This window comes from Chrysoperla carnea, chromosome 4 (genome assembly GCF_905475395.1).
Source record: "Chrysoperla carnea chromosome 4, inChrCarn1.1, whole genome shotgun sequence".
Classification (NCBI taxonomy): domain Eukaryota; kingdom Metazoa; phylum Arthropoda; class Insecta; order Neuroptera; family Chrysopidae; genus Chrysoperla; species Chrysoperla carnea.
The window spans coordinates 31,388,152-31,406,396 of NC_058340.1; the positions used below are offsets into that span (position 1 = coordinate 31,388,152).

General features: G+C 28.5%; 1 protein-coding gene across 1 annotated transcript in view; it reads right to left on the bottom strand.

Annotated features, from left to right (window-relative positions):
- Positions 1–879: 879 nt before the first annotated feature.
- LOC123299214 (putative inorganic phosphate cotransporter) overlaps positions 880–18,245 on the bottom strand; it is a 28,514-nt gene continuing 11,148 nt past the window's right edge. Inside the window, exons 2-8 of the mRNA XM_044881516.1 lie at positions 4,110–4,279; positions 3,725–3,979; positions 3,332–3,658; positions 3,072–3,221; positions 2,869–3,001; positions 2,206–2,447; positions 880–1,913 (exon numbers count right to left, since the gene is read on the bottom strand). Coding sequence (XP_044737451.1) covers positions 1,713–1,913; positions 2,206–2,447; positions 2,869–3,001; positions 3,072–3,221; positions 3,332–3,658; positions 3,725–3,979; positions 4,110–4,279 — 1,478 coding nt within the window. The 3' untranslated portion in view covers positions 880–1,712. The remainder of the gene's footprint in view (positions 1,914–2,205; positions 2,448–2,868; positions 3,002–3,071; positions 3,222–3,331; positions 3,659–3,724; positions 3,980–4,109; positions 4,280–18,245) is intronic.

Consider the following 18,245-nt stretch of genomic DNA (forward strand, 5'->3'; position numbering starts at 1 on the left):
CCCAGAAATTTAGAATTATTATCATCGATTCTTCCAGGAAAAGGATTTTGAAATCCAAAAGGAGCTTCAAAATTGCTTAAAATTGCTTACCTGCATACCAGGAATTTGTAGCAACAAAAAAATACCTGATTCAAGATACAAGACGACATACATTAGTTTGAACCTTATAGTGATCTAGCATTTGGGCTTAGAATTTTACCTCATCTTCTGTTAATATAACGAGACTAAACCATTTTTGGTATTTCCAAAATAATGCAATTCAATTTTTATTGAAGCTCTAAAAGAAATTAAGGCAGTAGAACTACACAAACTGAATAGAATACTTTTGTATATTAATTTCGGTAATCTGACGTCGATGAAATAAATCATATTTTAATAAAAGGGGTTAGTTTTCTTATTTTTCTACCTTGAAAGTAGGAAATTTGGATTCAACATGAATTCATGGCATTCAAGAATTGTATAATCCTGATTCTAGAGGCTCACAGCTCTTGACTGGAAAACCGAGGAAACTTGGGCACGATTGTTTTTAAAATGAAAATATATATCAGTCCAGAGTGCTCAGGTTGCTTAAGCAGGTTCTGTTTAAGACCTTCTCCGACGTTCAATATTAAATCCACTTATCCCCTTCTATATTAACAGAAGATGATATTCTTTCTCTAGACACTAGATTCTAGACCAAGAAAGTAACATATGCGTTCGCCCTTATAACCTAAAAATTAATAACATTTCGAACTTCTACCTTGTAAGCACGAACCTTATGGTATTTATTTTTCTATAAATATAAACTTTTTTATTATTTTTTTTACACACAAAACTTGTTCTTAAAATAAAACACAATGATTAAATTGCAAAATATTAAACTAGTAAAAAAAAGGACTACAATTATTTTTTCATTTTTTTAAATAATTATAATAATATTTAAGATACAAGATACAAGGTCTTTAGATGTACTGAACAGAGAAAAATATAGGAAGGTCCATCATATCAACCGATTTTTCTATTGAGATCCAGGATGGCGATTATAAATAATAGACCTTTCTATCAACTCATAAGCGCAACCGATTTCCAATAAGTTGGGCTAAAATAGAAGATTTTTTTAAATTCATTTTATCACATTATTTATAAATCATTTAGTCCGAAACAAAAGTGAATTGTGGTTTTAAAATGAAAAGCCGTATAACGTTGATATGTACTGGAATATTGATTTATTATAAAAAAATATGATTTTTCCTCAGTACGATAAGTAAAACAAGAATACTATCACAGATTATGGCTAGTAAATGTATAATCCATGAATATGAAAGTTTGTAATTTTTACTGAAATCTAAAAGTCTTTTACGCTCTATCTATTTATAATCCACACCATTATTTGACATTTTATAATGAAATTATTGAATTTTTTTACAATTATTTTTCTATAGTTTCAAATACGCAACTTTTGATCATTATAGAAGATAAAAAATGACAATCATGCTGCGACCTTCCTTATTCTCTTTTTCTGTTCAATGCATCCATGGACGTTGCGTAATATAATAATAAATTGCAACACGTTTATTTTGTATTTGAATCCTTTGGTTACTACGCGTAGTCTTTTTGCTATATTATTTATAATATTTTTATTTTGCATTTAAAAACAAATAATATAATAATTAATTAATTAATTAATAATAATTAATATTTATGGAATGATGATTGATGATGATGATAACGTGTTATGTAGATGTTTGTTGTACTATGCTGTTCTTTTTCTTTTGCTGTCTTACTTGATTTTCTTCATCAGATCGTGGATCATCTGGTGGTGGATTATCCCATTCTTGTCGTGTACCCGAACAGAATAATGCATAGAATATAGCGCACACTGTATATACAATCGCTGCTAAGAAGAATACTTTTTGCCATTGTGCTTGAGTGGGCTAAAAAAAGATATTTATTATTAATAAATCGGTTATTATTGTGTATTTAAAGAAGAATTGGTAATTTTGACCCAAAAAAATTCAAAAATCGAATTCATTTAATGATTGGTCGAGTATTTTCATTCATTAATCTACAAACGGGTCAGATTTTTATGTTCTTTGGACCTTCATTACTATTTATTTCAAAAACCGAGATAATAAAGTTTGTTGAATTGGATAAAAATCATTGGCTAAGTTAATTAAACCCTCCAAAAACATAAAAAAGGTTGGAAAGTTTAATATAAATACTTACTTTGCCTTTTATTAAATAACCGGCAATAATTGGCGCACAAATACCAACTAAATTTGACATACAATTCGTAATTGACATTAAAATACCAGCAAAGCGTGGTGATATATCTAAATGATTAATTTTAAAACCAGAGTAAACACCTCCATTGAAACCAATACCCATCGTTAATAATGCCACAGTTAACACTGGATTACATCCAGTATATGATGCGGCAACTAAGGCAAGAGCAGGACTGAATTCACCTATAAAAAATTTAAAAAATAACGTTAATAACGCAGGACTCATTGACAGAGCTTGCACTAGGCTTGTTTATTATAAATCTAGTGCGTAAGAATTAATAAATAAGAACATCCGTTCAAATAATGGCTTACTATTTCTTAACCCTTTAGAACGGTTGCGTAGATAGATTCTCTCATCACTTAGTAAAGTCGGTTAAATAACCCAAAAAAATAAAATATTTTAAATTATTTCTAAATTTCGCTCTTGGCACTTGCCCAATAGCGTGAGATTATCTCTCATAACAATAGGAATAATTGTGGTACGAAGAAAGACGACCAGCCTGAAGGGTTGATAGTTCAAAGGTGCTGGATCGAATTTTTTTATTTAGAGTATCTCAGAATAATACTTTATGGATGAACAAAAGATAAAATTTTTATTACTTACCAATACTGTTCATTATTGTTCTAACTGTACGAATTGTACCATGCTTATTGACAACAATCCAATCTGCGATATTACTAAATACAATTGAAAATATCCACATGGCTAAATAGGGCAGTGCAGACAAGAATCCATTCTATAAAAAAAAAACATAAATATTCGTTTAAAAAATCATTCAAAAATTGAAAAGTTTTCTTTAAACTTACCGATTCAATTCGAAAATGTAATATTTGTTTCATAAATGTTGGTAACTCTGTCATTAAAGTTTCATAACCATAATTTTGACCAATATGTGCTAATAAAATAGCCCAAAATGGCAGGGATCCAAATATTTTTCTCCATGGAATTGGAGGTGTCTAAACGAAAAGAAGGGAAATTAGTAAATCAATCTTTAGGAAAAATAATTTTTGTTTTACTTGCGAAATTAATTGGCGATAAATGTCGACTAATTAGACAGTAGACTTACTTTTTCATACTCTCCTTGACCACCGTCACCCCATAAAGCCAGCTGAATATGTTTTTTCTCCTCTGGTGAGATACTTTTGTGATGGTCTGGATCCTCTGATACATAAAATATAAAAGCTAACGACCAAATGACACCAACAATACCAAATACAAAAAATATTGAGGGCCAGCCTCCGGCAAAACCATATTTTGATAATAATCCTGACAATGGCATTGATATAATTGTTCCAAACTGAGCACCTGCATATACGAATGCACCCAGTCGACTCCGTTCATCAGGTGGTACCCATTTTGCTAATAACGCATGCGTACATGGTACAACTGGACCCTAGAAAATTAAAATAATACAATTTAGTTTTTTCTATTATATTTAAGATTAATTTTGTTAACTTACTTCGCCGAGTCCTTGAATAAATCTACAAACGCACAGCCAAAATACGCCCATATTTGCGGAGTATGGGACAAAAAATGAGAAAACCGAATTGATCAACATTCCATAGCCCAGAAAATGTTTAGAACCATATTGTTTTGCTAAAATACCAAAAGGTATTTGTGTAATCACATATCCATAAAAGAATGAACTTAAAATGTAGCCTTGAAGTGTTGTATCCCAAACATATTCACCGTCAGCGCTTGGATCATTTGTTGACTGAAATATTTAGAAACAAGATCGATAAATTTTCGGATTTTTAATAGAGTGAAGTAAGCAAGTGATGGAGATGAAGGATCACGTTTTGCAGTTTCAATTTAAAAAATAAACTTATGGAATAGATAATTACCGTTTCATTTGTGCGACCACATTCATTGCCTATTTCTTCGTGTTGTTTTGGAAGCGCTGTGTGATTGACCATTGCAACGATTGCAACGGACATATTTGTTCGCATGATGTATGCATTCGCCATTCCCAAAAATAACATAAATGTTACAAAATGCCGAGTGCCCAAATTCCCTATAACAAATAAGAAAAAAAAGTTATTAAAATATATTGACTTCTTTTTTCAAAAACTGAAATTCTTTTGTAAAATTTTGAAATAATAAACAAAACTATTAAATCGTTTTTTATTTTTTCAAAGAATTAAATTCCAGTTTATATAAACTAATTCAAAACAAAAACAGAATTTTTAAGTTCCTACGTCTTTTAATTTTTATTTTTATGGACAGTATGCAGAGACAGAATCAATTTCATAAATTTTTTGTGTCATTCAATTTGGTGACATTCAATATTTAAATAAAAAAAAATTGACCTCAAAATTTAAGAGTTTAGACTCAAATTACTTAAAAATGTTCAAACTTCAATCGGGATCTAGATTTGCCGCATTCTTCTCTGCAAAACATAACTAGATTATTTAAATTTTACCGACAAATCGACTCTGATGAATTCGTCGGGCCAATCAGAGTGTTATGGAAAGTTAATGTTAAGACTGCCAAGTTGCATTATGGATTAATTAGGAAATTATTCTAAATTTAAAAGAAACGCTCATTAATTTTTTTCCGAGCTTGATCATGGAGGCGAACCTGGTCATTAAATAGCGAACCATTAATATTGAGACATGTTTAATCCAAAATATGTGTAATTTATATTAAAAAGGGAATGCAAGGTACGTCTTGTGTCTTTCTTTTATACCTTGTTGTTTATGAAAACATTGTGACACATTCTCTAATATTTAGTCAATACTTCGGCTAATAATGGCGGGAACTGTACGATATGTCGAGACTTTAAAGGGCGCATCTAGTAAATTTAAATTGTCAAATCGTAGTTAACAATAACGTACATTTCAAGGTACTATTTTTAGGACAATAATTTATATAGAGACTAACTTTTACAGACAATAATTTACATAGTGACTATTTTTTCTAAATTCAATACAAAAAATAAGATGAATAAATAAAATTTTTTTAATTTTTATTTAAAATGTCAACAAAATAATTATTATTTCTAGATGATTAGATTTTATTTACTTTTTACAGTTTATTTATTTTGGCTTGTATGTGTGAATCATAAGAGTTTTATTTTATTATCAGCTGATAATACCTTTTAATTACATTCATCTAGTAAACGTAACTATCCAATTGTAAGGTGTAGACGTAAAATAACGTGAGTCTACTACCTCACGTTATTTTACTAAGACTTATCAAAAAATGACACGTAGAAAGTGCATAAACGTAATTTGATCATTTATTTTAATAAGTTCCAAGAATTTGTGTTTGTAATAAAGGGATAATTATAAAAAAATCACAAGCGTTTAAATTATTTGAAATATTCTAGAAACTTTAAACTAAATTGACTTTTAGATTTCAATAGAAATATACATTTTGTCTTTCCCTGAAACCATTTTGACTGGTTTATAAGCATACAATGAAAGAAAGCCCTTGGTGAAATGTAGAAACGAAATTTTTAGAATACCAATATCAATATTTTACACTATGGTTTGATATTTAGTAAAATATTACTTTCATAAAAGTTAGATATATACGACTATTTAAATTCTCAACTAGACGTCACCGGACGATAATTGTAAACTACTTGCCAAGAAAGAAGCTGACGATTATTGTTTTTAGACACATTTGTTTCGATGTCGTATGTTTAGCGAGCGTGGCATCAAAGCTCGAAAGTTATTTACAATATTTCTATTATTTAAAAATTATAATCATATTTTTTAAATTACGTATTTTTTGAAGGCAAAAACAACAAACATGTGATAATTATTCATCAATTGAATAGTTAAACTAGTTTCAATAGAAGATTATTTTAAAAATAAAATATTATACAGGATGATCCATTGATCGATGTCTTTCAAATTGCAATTATAGATACTAGCAATAAGGAAAATGTCACTAAAAGTTTATTCAACATGATAAAATGCTAAAGAAGAAAAAAATTAAGTGTCGTTTTTTTTTTGAACCGATTCGATCTGCAATATGGCAATCACCCTGAAAATATCCATCGAATTTGAATATCAGGAGATTTTTTCCGATCAATTTTAAAATATGTTTATGATATGCCCAATATAGCGGTTTTTGTTGTGTGGCAAACTGACTTTTGAGACCCATAAAAAAACAAATCTGAGAAATGAAGGATTTTTGTGTTCTTATACAATAAAATTGTTTTGACGCAATTTACGTAAACATGTAATACCTCGTACAATCTGAGAAAACTCCCTGAATGACAATAATTGTCAGGTTTAAATATTTTCGTCAACAAAAATCTCTGTAGACGGTAAATAGAAAAGGATAATCATTTTTACGTTTAGATCTCTATAAATGAGATTGCCGCTCTCCCTAAAAATCCCTAACGTTAATTGCTCTACAACTGAGATTTGTTTAAGAAATGACAGGAATCTCTTGAGCAATACCAATTTTGGACTTTATAAATTTACCAAAACGTGCTTACATCAAATCAGTTCGAGAACGAAAAGAAATTAATTGCTCACCCTATAATTTTGATAGCGGGACGACTTTAAATTAAATTGTTTATAACAAATTAATGGAATATTACAATAATAATTAAATAATTTCCATAATTCATTTTTATTTTTATACAATTTTAGACAATACAAAAAGTGGATTAATTGTAAAAACGGTTAATTCCATATTTTTATCAGGTAAAAAATAATATAAATCCTATTTTAATGATACCGACTAAAATAATAAGAAATTGTTTTTGTATTGGGTCATCGTAAATATTTTTCAAGAACCTTTTAAACCTTGGTTTTTACCAAGGTTTAGAAAACAACATTTTACTGTGCAATATTTGGTACATTTGAACAGATGACGAGTGTTTTTTAGTTTTGCCCAGTTGCATTCGTGAAAACTAAGCGTAAAATAAGGCATACCAAAGTAAATAACAGCCAAAGACAAGAATTAACACTGAAACATTGAGAAAATCGTTAATGACGTCAAGCAGTTAATATGGCAGTCATAAGTAGGCTTAATTCTTAAAAAATGCAGTGGTCGGTCTATGGAATGAAGTGTGCTATGTTTTATTTGATAGTTCAATCATACATTTGAACAGTTTTGTTTTAAATTACTATGGTTTCTTAATTACCATCTCGAGCATTTATATTAGGTCGAGATTCAAGGATTAAGAAGTATTTGCAGAGAAGGTTCAATAGTTAAACGTCCTCAAGCAAGAACTTAGTTTTTTGCTATAAACTAATGGATTTTGTAACAAAACTTGAAATCATAATCCTATACTTGTTTAATTAAACCACATATGGCGCTACCAGTTTGACATTTAAATTGTCTATAAAGTATAATATAATTATTTAAATACATTTTTTTTCCCTTTTATATATAAATAATAAAATTTTAATTGCAATAATTAACTTTATTATAATAATAATAATTAAAGTAACTTAATGAAATATGAAAATGACTCAATTTAATATTATACTGACTAGGTCAAAATGTTAACACTTTAATACACATTTTTATAAAACAAGTATTATAATGTGATTATCTGTATAAAAAAAAGCTGGTCAAGTGTGATTTTGATGTTTACAACGACGGTCAGACAAAAACAATAAGACAAGTGTTTACAAAATTTAAAAAACCCCCGAAATTTTTTGTTGGTACTGAACCCTAAACTTGCACTTGAAACATAGCTAAGAACACCCCCCCCCCATTAAATTACCTTTCAAACGATACAAAAAAAATTAATCGATTCATTCGTTTAGGCGCTACGATGCCACATACAGACACACATAGTGGTCATACTTATAACACCCCTTTTTTGGTTTGGGGGGTTAAAAATAGAAACTGTGACGACTCTTCACCCGCTTCTACTATTTTATAAAAATGTTAAGCAGTTTAAAATTCTCTTTTTAACGCCAAACAAATTAACATACCATCTTGTCCAACCTTTCTACGGGTTAGAAAACCTACACAAGATGTAGGAGAGACGGACCACTGGGTTTTATACAATCCATTCTGATACTCATATTTACGGTAGCTTTTCACCTTTGTTATTACAGCGGACTGACAGTAAACGAATTTAGAGAAGTCGCTTCTTGACGTCACACCCAGGCTTACCTTTTGCTCCCTTTCGCTCCTTCTGCGTCTTTCTAATACATAAAAGCAAAAGTAACGACCTAATACTTTTTCCCGTCTATCCCTCATCCGGCAAACCAGCGATAAGGATCATTGCTTCAAAATAATCGAGTTTGCACCCAATGGCAACAACCCTTTTAAAAGTCATCCATTCAGCCATCTTCACCAGCCGTGAATACAATCAAATAAAAAGAAGTTAAGGCTAAATTCACTTCTGTGGGCTTTCTAGGCAGAATATACTGTTTTTCACTCACTTTGGCTTCTTAAATGTATAAGTATGTAATTACACTCATACCAAGAACCGGGAACTATTAGTTTAAAATTTTATTTGTAAGGGTGCCTATTTTTCTAATATTCAAAAAATAATTAATTTTCTTATTTCCGTGAAAGAAGAATCATGATAATAATATTCAACTGTTTTTTAAACGCCATTTTGTTGAAGGAATGAATATAAAGAATCGTTTTCTTGTGTTAAACATGAAACTGTACTATAGATACAGATTCCTAAAGCCAATATGTTTCTTTAGAATTGTTTATAAACGTTTTTCTCTATAAATATATTAATAAATGATTAATTATGGCGATTATTATATCGTCAATAGTACTAAGTTCAAAAAACATGTGTTTCAGAAAATTTATTGCCAATGCCTCCATAACACAAAGGATCAGTACACAAATAATTTTTTAAGTAAATTTTTGGAATAAATTAAAAATTGTCATAAAAGATAATTGCTATTTTTTGTTGTAACATTATAATAAAAGTCATTCACAAATTTTTAATTCAATTATCAGTAATTTATTGATAAAACTAAATGTTTTAAGAAGTTGTTTAGTGTAAACTTCAAAATTAATTAATTAAACAAGTTTTGAATTTTATTGAATAAAAAAGAACTTGATTACAATATACAGAAATACAAAATACTAGTACGACCCGTGAGGAAGTCAATGGCTAAAAAATTAATATAAAAGTGATAAAAAATATCAGTATCTAGCCTGCTCTTTTCTAAGCGGAACGTTTTTAGACCGTCACTTTATTTTTAGACATTAGTCAGCTCCATTAGTTTTGAAATTAAGGGTAAATCATGAAAATTGATAAAGGAATAAGGTTAAGATTTCGTGATGTGACAGAAAAACAGGTTATAGAAATAATATTTATGATGATAAGTCATTCGTAAATTTCCGGCTTTTACATTTATATTTTTTGTATCCATGTTATTTGTCTACCAAATCTATTGATTAAATATTCGTAAATATTTTTGAAACGTTTGGTATAATTTTTGTTATCAGTTAAAAAAGATATGGAAGAGTATAATTTTAATTTTTTAGATAAGAATGGAGGAGATTGATGATAAATTTACATTTGTAATTAATGATTGATTAATTTAAGAAAAGTGGATTTTCAAGTATTTTTCTATTAAGTTTGGATCACTTTAGATTTTCATATGAAGTATGAAATTGTCGATATTTATCATGCGAATCTTTAAGAGGTATTTTAAATTGATACTTCAACCAAATAAGATTGATTCAACTTCATTTGAAGTTGAGCTCGTTAACTTTATCTACGCTTCACTAATTTTTGGTCTAATTATCTCAAAATTGTCTAGAATAAGTCTCAGTTTTTCTGAGAACGTAAAGTTAACATTTACGAATTTGTGATTTTTATTGGATTAATTTTGGACGTTAAATCGTTTAGTAGGATTATTAGTGCCAATGTAACTTTAACGTAATGTATAACCTTATAACAAAAAGTTACCCATGTTCTTTGTCAATAAAAAACGCAATAACAAACACATTCGGAACATTAAATAGATAGATTTACTGGAATAAAAATAATTAAAACCGCTTAAACTGTCAAAAGATAATAATTTTAATCCATTATTAAAAAATAAACATTCGTTGATATAAAAATGTTACCTCCGTACATAAATAGATGTTACGGACCTGTAGAGTAGGGGGTTAAAACAATAAAATTAATATTCCATTTACTCTTTACATTTTGGAGTGCTCTAACGATACCACTAATCTCAGTAAAAAATTTTTTTATTTATACAAAATTTAACAATTTGATTAGGGAATTCGTTAGGATTCCCGACTTAAAAAAAAATTTTTTTTTAGTCGACAGGAGTGATAATTAAATATTGTCCCGTTCAAGAATTGGTTTGAATAAATTTCTTTTTAAATAATTAATGCCATTAGAAAATAACAGTAATTTTTCAAAAAATATATCTTTTGTCAAAAGATTACTTCGATACATAGATTCGGTGAAAAATGAAAATCATGCACAAAATAGGACCACCTCTGTATAGAGTTACTAAATATCAATTTTAATTACTATAAATTGAGGATGTTTGTGTCATATAAAAAGATTTATTTAGGTATACGCATTAAGTACCACGAATAAATTAAATAAATAATTAAATTACTTGATATTTATATCAATAAATTATTAAATTAATATTGATAAAATATTAATAATAAAATTAAACGTATAATGTAATTGTCAATCCCTAAAACACATAAACACTGTGTAATTACATATTAAATTAGTTTTAATTAATAAGAATGTAATTAATAAGAACGTAATTCTATTCTTGTACTGATATATTTACCCATTATTTCAAGAAGCATGTAAGAATAAAGACGCATTATTAGTTTCAAGAAACTTTTCATGATATTAAAGGTGGTATTGCGTAATTACAGCATTGCAACAATGATATGCATACAATTCTTGCTAGTTAGTTATATCGTTTTAAGCTTGAAAATTAATATTATTTAAAAACAAAAATTTTTAGATTATATCAAAATTTTTATGTAGACAAAACGAACTCAGAGAAAGTCAAAAAAGTTTCTAATCATCGGAAAATTATTTATATCGCATCGTTTAAAAAGACCGATATATCGCTTTGTTTTGAAGGATCAAACCTTTGGAAAGGGAAATACACAGCTATATGTTGTAACAGCCCTGTCCTAAATCCAAAATTCCATGACTCCAGCGCTAATATTTTTTGAGTTATGTGAGATATCAAAAGCTTTTTTACGCTGATTTAACTGGAATCGGTTTTCCACAAGAATTGTGCAGAGTCTTGACTTTGAATGATTTATTTTTAAGTTTAATCTCTAAGATTAAATTAGGATAAAATGATGTAAAACTAAAATACTTACGAATCTAATTTAATATAATTTAATTTCAACTTATTTTTTCAAGAAAATTGTAAAATGATTAGCAACATTATAATAATTTATGCAAGCATTTAAAGCCACACCAATTTTGAAGGGCAATTAGTTTATTTAGTTTAAATGAAAGTGAAAAATTGTAAATATTAATTTGATAAACACCTTCTACAAAATTAGTTGATAACAAAAACGACTTAAATATCATAGTTCAATCACGTGAATTATAAGCTCGAGAACTATTTTCTTGATTACGCTGAGTGCATTTTGCACGAGACTGCATATTGATTGATAAGGCTTGATTACGACATACAATACTTTACAAGCGTCGAATTACGTTAAATTGCAAAATGTGGAGAAAACGGAGATTTTCTGCAAAATGTGGACAAAACATGATAAAAATTATGTTATAATAATTAATATATTATCAAATTAAGACTTCGCAAAAAAAAAAATTAAATTTAAAAAGTAAAACAGGAAATGGCGCAAAGATCATCCGTCAAAAATACTTTGATTAAAATAATGTCATATTGGCATGTTTTATGAAATGTGTGTCACTCGAATTAACCAAGGATAAAATATAAAAAAATTTAAAAGTATGCATGTATTATATGTACATATAATTGATTATTATATATTTTTATTTTTAACAAACTTGAAAATTACTGTCAAGTCAGCAACTAGATTTCAAGGGTCAATATATAAATTAACTACTGACATTGATAATGACGAACGTACGTAAATAGTTAGTTCTTGTACGAGATTTTTACATTTTACTTGCATTATTATTTTCATTGAAGAATGTAATAATTGTAATAAATATTAATACAATATACCTTTTTCTATACTAATAACTCTTTGATTTATTTTTATCAATTGATTTACACGTCTTATATTGATATTTAAAGCAGATATATTGTTGAATTATCATGACATCATGCAGTCAACATGACCGACTCAGGCAAGCCACGGTCCTTGATTTTACTCGATAAAAATAATTCACCTATTCCTCAGTTTTTTTAAACTTGAGGGTTTATAGGATCTCCTTTCGTCTGTGCATCGACATCATATCTGCTTTCGAGTTGATATTTTCTGAAAATATAATCAGAGCAAAGATTTGTATATGGTCCGTATAAATTTTCCGTAATTAGAGATTTTATTGAAAATGATGTTTCACCCTAAAATTAATAATACAGGTTTATTCTTTACTGTCAATATCACTCATGACATTGCATAAAATTAGGCAGAACGACAAATCAAATATTCTTAAAAATATCTATTTAAAAATTAATCAAATAAGATATGAAAAGTAAATAGGCAATGTGACGGAAATATCAACTTGTAAGTTAGTTATACAACATTTCGAAGATAAATGAATCCTAATTTATCATATAAAACAAAGCATTGAAATAATATTTTTCAATAATAAAAAATGATAAATCAATAATTTTAGAAAAAAAAAATACACGAGGCATTTGACGAATTCAAAAAATTGAAGAGAAAAAGTCTAGATATATGCAACAAATACGTCAGATGATATTCCAGTATGATTAATGAAATTGTCAAATTTTAATTATTGTAATAATAACTGCAAATAGTCCGCAGACCTACGCACGTTTAGAAAACTTACTGATTACATCATCGTTGAGTCTTTGTTCATGTACTGTTTATGTTCTGTTCGCGTATGTGAGGCGGTCTCTTTCATGGAAAATTTTGATTACACCGCTTTTTATTCTCATAAGAAGATCATCGAATATTAAACGAAAAAACTACTTTGTCAGACATTCAATAAATCGAGGGTATCTCAGTGTCTGCTAATCGAAACTTAGAAAATTTCGACCAACGGGCACCACGTTTTATTAAATAATGGACTTTCCATTTATTCTTCGACTATCTTCCTGTTATAATAACGAAAAAACGGTTATATTAATTTGAAGATTAGAGTCGAAATCAAACGTTTCATGGGTCTCATGAAAGAGACGCCTTACTAGTCTAGTGAAAATTTTCTTATATAAGAATTTGTCCAATAGGATCAATGCTGAAATCAGTAAATTTTTAGGTCATGTGCTTGAGAACTATGAACCATTTTAAATATCATTTGAAATAATTTATTAACAATTTTTTTTTTAAATTGTTTAGAAATTAAAAGTTGCATTTTCAATAATAATAAAAACAACATTAATAATATAGCAATTATAATAATATTATTAATATATTAAAAATTAAAGTGATTCATATAATTGATTTTAATCAGTGATATTTAAACATCTTTTACAAATATGTTAATCAATGAGTCTTTTAATAATGTGTGAAACCCACAGCATAAATAATACTCTGCTGATTTTTTAGAAGTTTTTTATTTAGATTAATTTTAATACACAGAAAAGAAATCGATTTTAAAACAAATTCAAGAAATTTGTCGAAAATCAGACGAAAATCAAATAATCTACTCAGACAGTCAGGCTATGAGAAATGTGCGGATTAAAGATGGCAACGAGTTCTAGAGTAGTGCTCTCAGAGACTCATGTCAGCATAGTCAATTTTTACTGAGTAATGTGAATGGTATTATTAAACTGATTATCTGGCAAGAAACAATAGATTCGTAACAGCAAATTGGGAAGTCCGGATGAATTCACAAAAGATACTCAATCGAGGATGCTGAAATCTGCGAAACTTTACGCCATCAGCTGCTTGGTAAATCAGCACCAATATTAGTACAAGTGTTTTTATCTCGTAAAGCTCAAAGACCATTAGTAGAAAAATTTTGGATTTAATACTGTTGCCCTAAGTTGTCTAATACTCACTTGGTTCACTTATTGCTAACCGATGATCAAAATCGATTCCGATTAAAAAAATCGTAAAAAAGATTAGAAAAATTTGAAGTGATATAGTGGAAAAAGAATTATTTTTGCCCATTCAGCATGCGTGGGAAATCTCGCACTCGAGCGGTAATGAATTCAGTTACTATCGTAACTTTTTTAATTTTCTATTTTTCTCAATAGCTCATGACAAATTTTAAATAATAATTATCGTTTACTTTCACATTTTAGATGCGTAGTAAAAGTTTTGAACGATGTACGCGTGATAACGCATTATTAACGTAAGTCAGCGATTGTCCAACTCGTGCTACACACTCGTTGTGCAAATTTCGCAGGCGTAAATTTGCTGTTATCCACTAGTACCGTAAACAACCTGTTTCTTGGCAATGGCTTTGGCAATAAGTAAAGGAAGATCCACGAATAATAGCCCCCTTAAAGTATCACAATGGCCTAAATATACTTCACCGGGATACATATAGAACCAAACATCTAGATGTGAATCTCTCAACTTTTGTACGTATCTTATATAACTCAAAAACCTTTACTCGTAGAAAGCTGAAATTTTGGATACAGAGCCAATGCAATATCTGCACTTCTCTAATTCATAATGCGATATAAATAGTTTTTAGATTTCACTCTCTGAAACCACTTTGACTGCTTGATAAGCGTACAAACAAGATATGTGGCGTTTGCTTTAGATTCTTTTACATTTGGGGCAGGCATATAAGTAGTTATACAATAAATCATATTTACAATTTCAATAATTATAATAATTATGTATTTTTAAAACACATTGTTTCAATGGCAACATTTATTTATTCATCATCATACTATATATATATTTTTTTTATATTTAAATAAAAATAATTATTACTTTTATTTAATAAAAATATATAAATATTATTTGAAAAAAAATTTATTACTTATTATTGTGCAATATAATAAGTATTTCTCGTTTTATTAATTAGTTTATTATGATACATATTTATTGTGTTCTAAACACCTTGCTATGCATATGCAATCTTGTTTTTTATATTTGTTTTTCCGTTTTACTAAAAAATGGCATGGTAATTTATCTTAAGAATCACAGAGTCATTGCTATTGTAAACTAAAGTAATACCCGTCAATATATCGAAAATATTTTTGCATCTCTACATTCGAGCAACCATCCAAAATTTTGTTCGTAGCATCAATATTTTTAAGCATTACAAACTTGGGACTAAATTTAGTATACCTTGATATATATTACATATATACATGGTATAAAAACTTTTGTTATTGGTTTGAAATATAAACAATTGTTTCTAACACGAGAAAACATTGCCCTTCTATACATTTCACACCGGATAATACGTTTGTGACGTAAAATAAATCCTAAATTTTTTCGGTGTTACAAGCAATTGGTTTCGAATTTAAACAATTACTTATAACACCAGAAAATCATTAATCTTCTAATAATTTCTCTGCACACCGGCTAAATACATTTTAGATTCGTTAATTTTAATTGATGAATCAATAATTTTAACTCTAAACTCGCAACAACTGAAATTGAGATTGTTAAGTTTCTGAGAAATTGAAGTTATCAAACTGTGGAGTGCTGTGGCAGTATCGTCCAACAACAAAAGATTAAATCCGAAAATCGCAACGATTCGCAAAAAATCATTAGAACAAATTATAATATAAAAGACTAGTTCGACCCGAATGGAATTCCGCCCCCGTGTTAACGGTACCCGTGGCTAAAAACAAGAACTTAATAGTTTAAATTAGTATTAGGAGAACAGGTTTAAAAAATAGCTTAATAGTTGTGAAATATCTGTTGTTACGGCTTAATAATATCCTCTGTATTAGAAAACATCTATAATAACTAACATGTTTGCCTAATAAACTTATTATTTAAATTTTTGATATTTTTTCGTTCAAATTATTTGTCTAGTGTCCGTGGGTATATTTTTCGTCAAACCCAGACATAATAAATAAGCTTGAAAATGAAGTTTGAAGTTTGATAAAGGAAGAAATCGTGGAAGATAAAGATAGGACAGAAAAAACTTGCTAGAGTAAAATAATCTATAAAGATATTAACATCAATTTGTAAATATTTAAATAAATTTATGTTAAAAATAATTCATACATAAAAATTCACTTATAATTTCAATTAACACCTAAATAATTCGATTTCGTTAAATATCACATCATGCAGTAATAACGTGGTGTAGTGAATTGATTTTGATGAAACTTGTAGGTATCACGTGTAAAATGAATTGATCATGATAATGATTTTAATAATGAGCTTAAATTACTCATCATTGTAATTAATAAATACTGCATTAAAACATTATATTATTATTTATTTGCACTCAATTTTAATTTTCTGTGATTTCTATTCGTTTAATGGGAACCTAATTTATTACTTCATTTGGCATCAGTGGCGTCAGTGACTATAAAGTGACAGAACTAGCCAAATATTAAAGATCAGAATTAACTTAATTAGAGTGTATGATTATAAAATTAACCAAATAGTTCCTATAATAAGTAAGTTTGAGAGTCCCTCCTATGCACCAAAGAACTTCAACGCGGAACGCTACTCCGACATGTCAAGAGCTGTGTGAATAGGCCCTTCACCCGTATGAAATACAATGTTTTTTTCGGTATGAGTTCTTGGGCAGTTTGAAATGCGTTAGGTGGCCGTGCTAGTGAAATTACCTTTAAAACCTTCGGCTACTCACTGGGAGGTTGCGGGTTCGAATAAATGCAGCGGCAGTGAGAGCAATTATAATTAATCGGGCGTTTGATCACACTGCCATCGCTTGGATAAAAACTTAATTGTATATCGGATGTAGTTTAAAATAAAATGAATAATGAAGATTTAAAAAAATAATGATGTGGGTGGCCTACGTTATAGATAGATATCTGAAAAACGGAGGTTAAACCCTACGATCACGATAACTCAAAAACGAAAAGAGTTATCAAGCTGAAATTTTTCTAGCGTACTCAGGACGTAAAAAGTGAGTTTAAGTTCGTACATCAGCAACATAGGTTAATTGAATCTTGTGTCCGTAAGACCCATCTTGCATATCGCTAGAGCAACAGTTAAAATGTAAACAATTTTCTTATAAAAAAATAAACAACTTTTTATGAAACATTTTTTCTTAAACATCACTGTTTATCCATGAACGACAAAGGACAAATTAGAAGAAAACTTTGGTACCCATTTTCTCCAAAATCATAAAAGATAGGGAGAAGAAAATTTGCAGGTAACTTCAAATAGTGGTATTGTGAACGATTCTCGAAAAACGAAGAAAAATTCAAGAATATACTTTCTAAAATTTTCAGAAAATAAAACAAATGGCGACCAATTATTTTGGTTTTTCAAACTCATCTAATTTATTAAAAATAATGCAAGGATACTTAAACAATTAACTCAGTCAATTGTTTGTTTTCACTTGTTAAAGTTGGTTTAGAAATTGGAAAGATTCAAATATTACAAGTAAGAAAATTAAAGTGCATAATAAACTTCATACCAAATATTCCAAGAACTGGACGGAACTAGTATTAATTATTAAAATTATTTCCTTTGATATTTAAACACGGTTTCCTGGGTCGCGGAAACTGTGATCAGTGATGATCTATTTATCAATTATAAAATAATTTTTTTTTTAATGAATGGAAAACTATTGTTTAGTAAAAAAATATTTAAAAAAAATAAAATCCTGACGTCATATTAGCATATAGGAACTAAAAAAAAAAAAAAAACAATATAATATATTGTACAACAATGGATGCTGTTTGTTGTTTGATTTCATTGTTATTTCAAGGTACAAAGCACATGTTAATAATATGTGATATTGAATTAATCAATTTTACAAGGACACCGCTTTT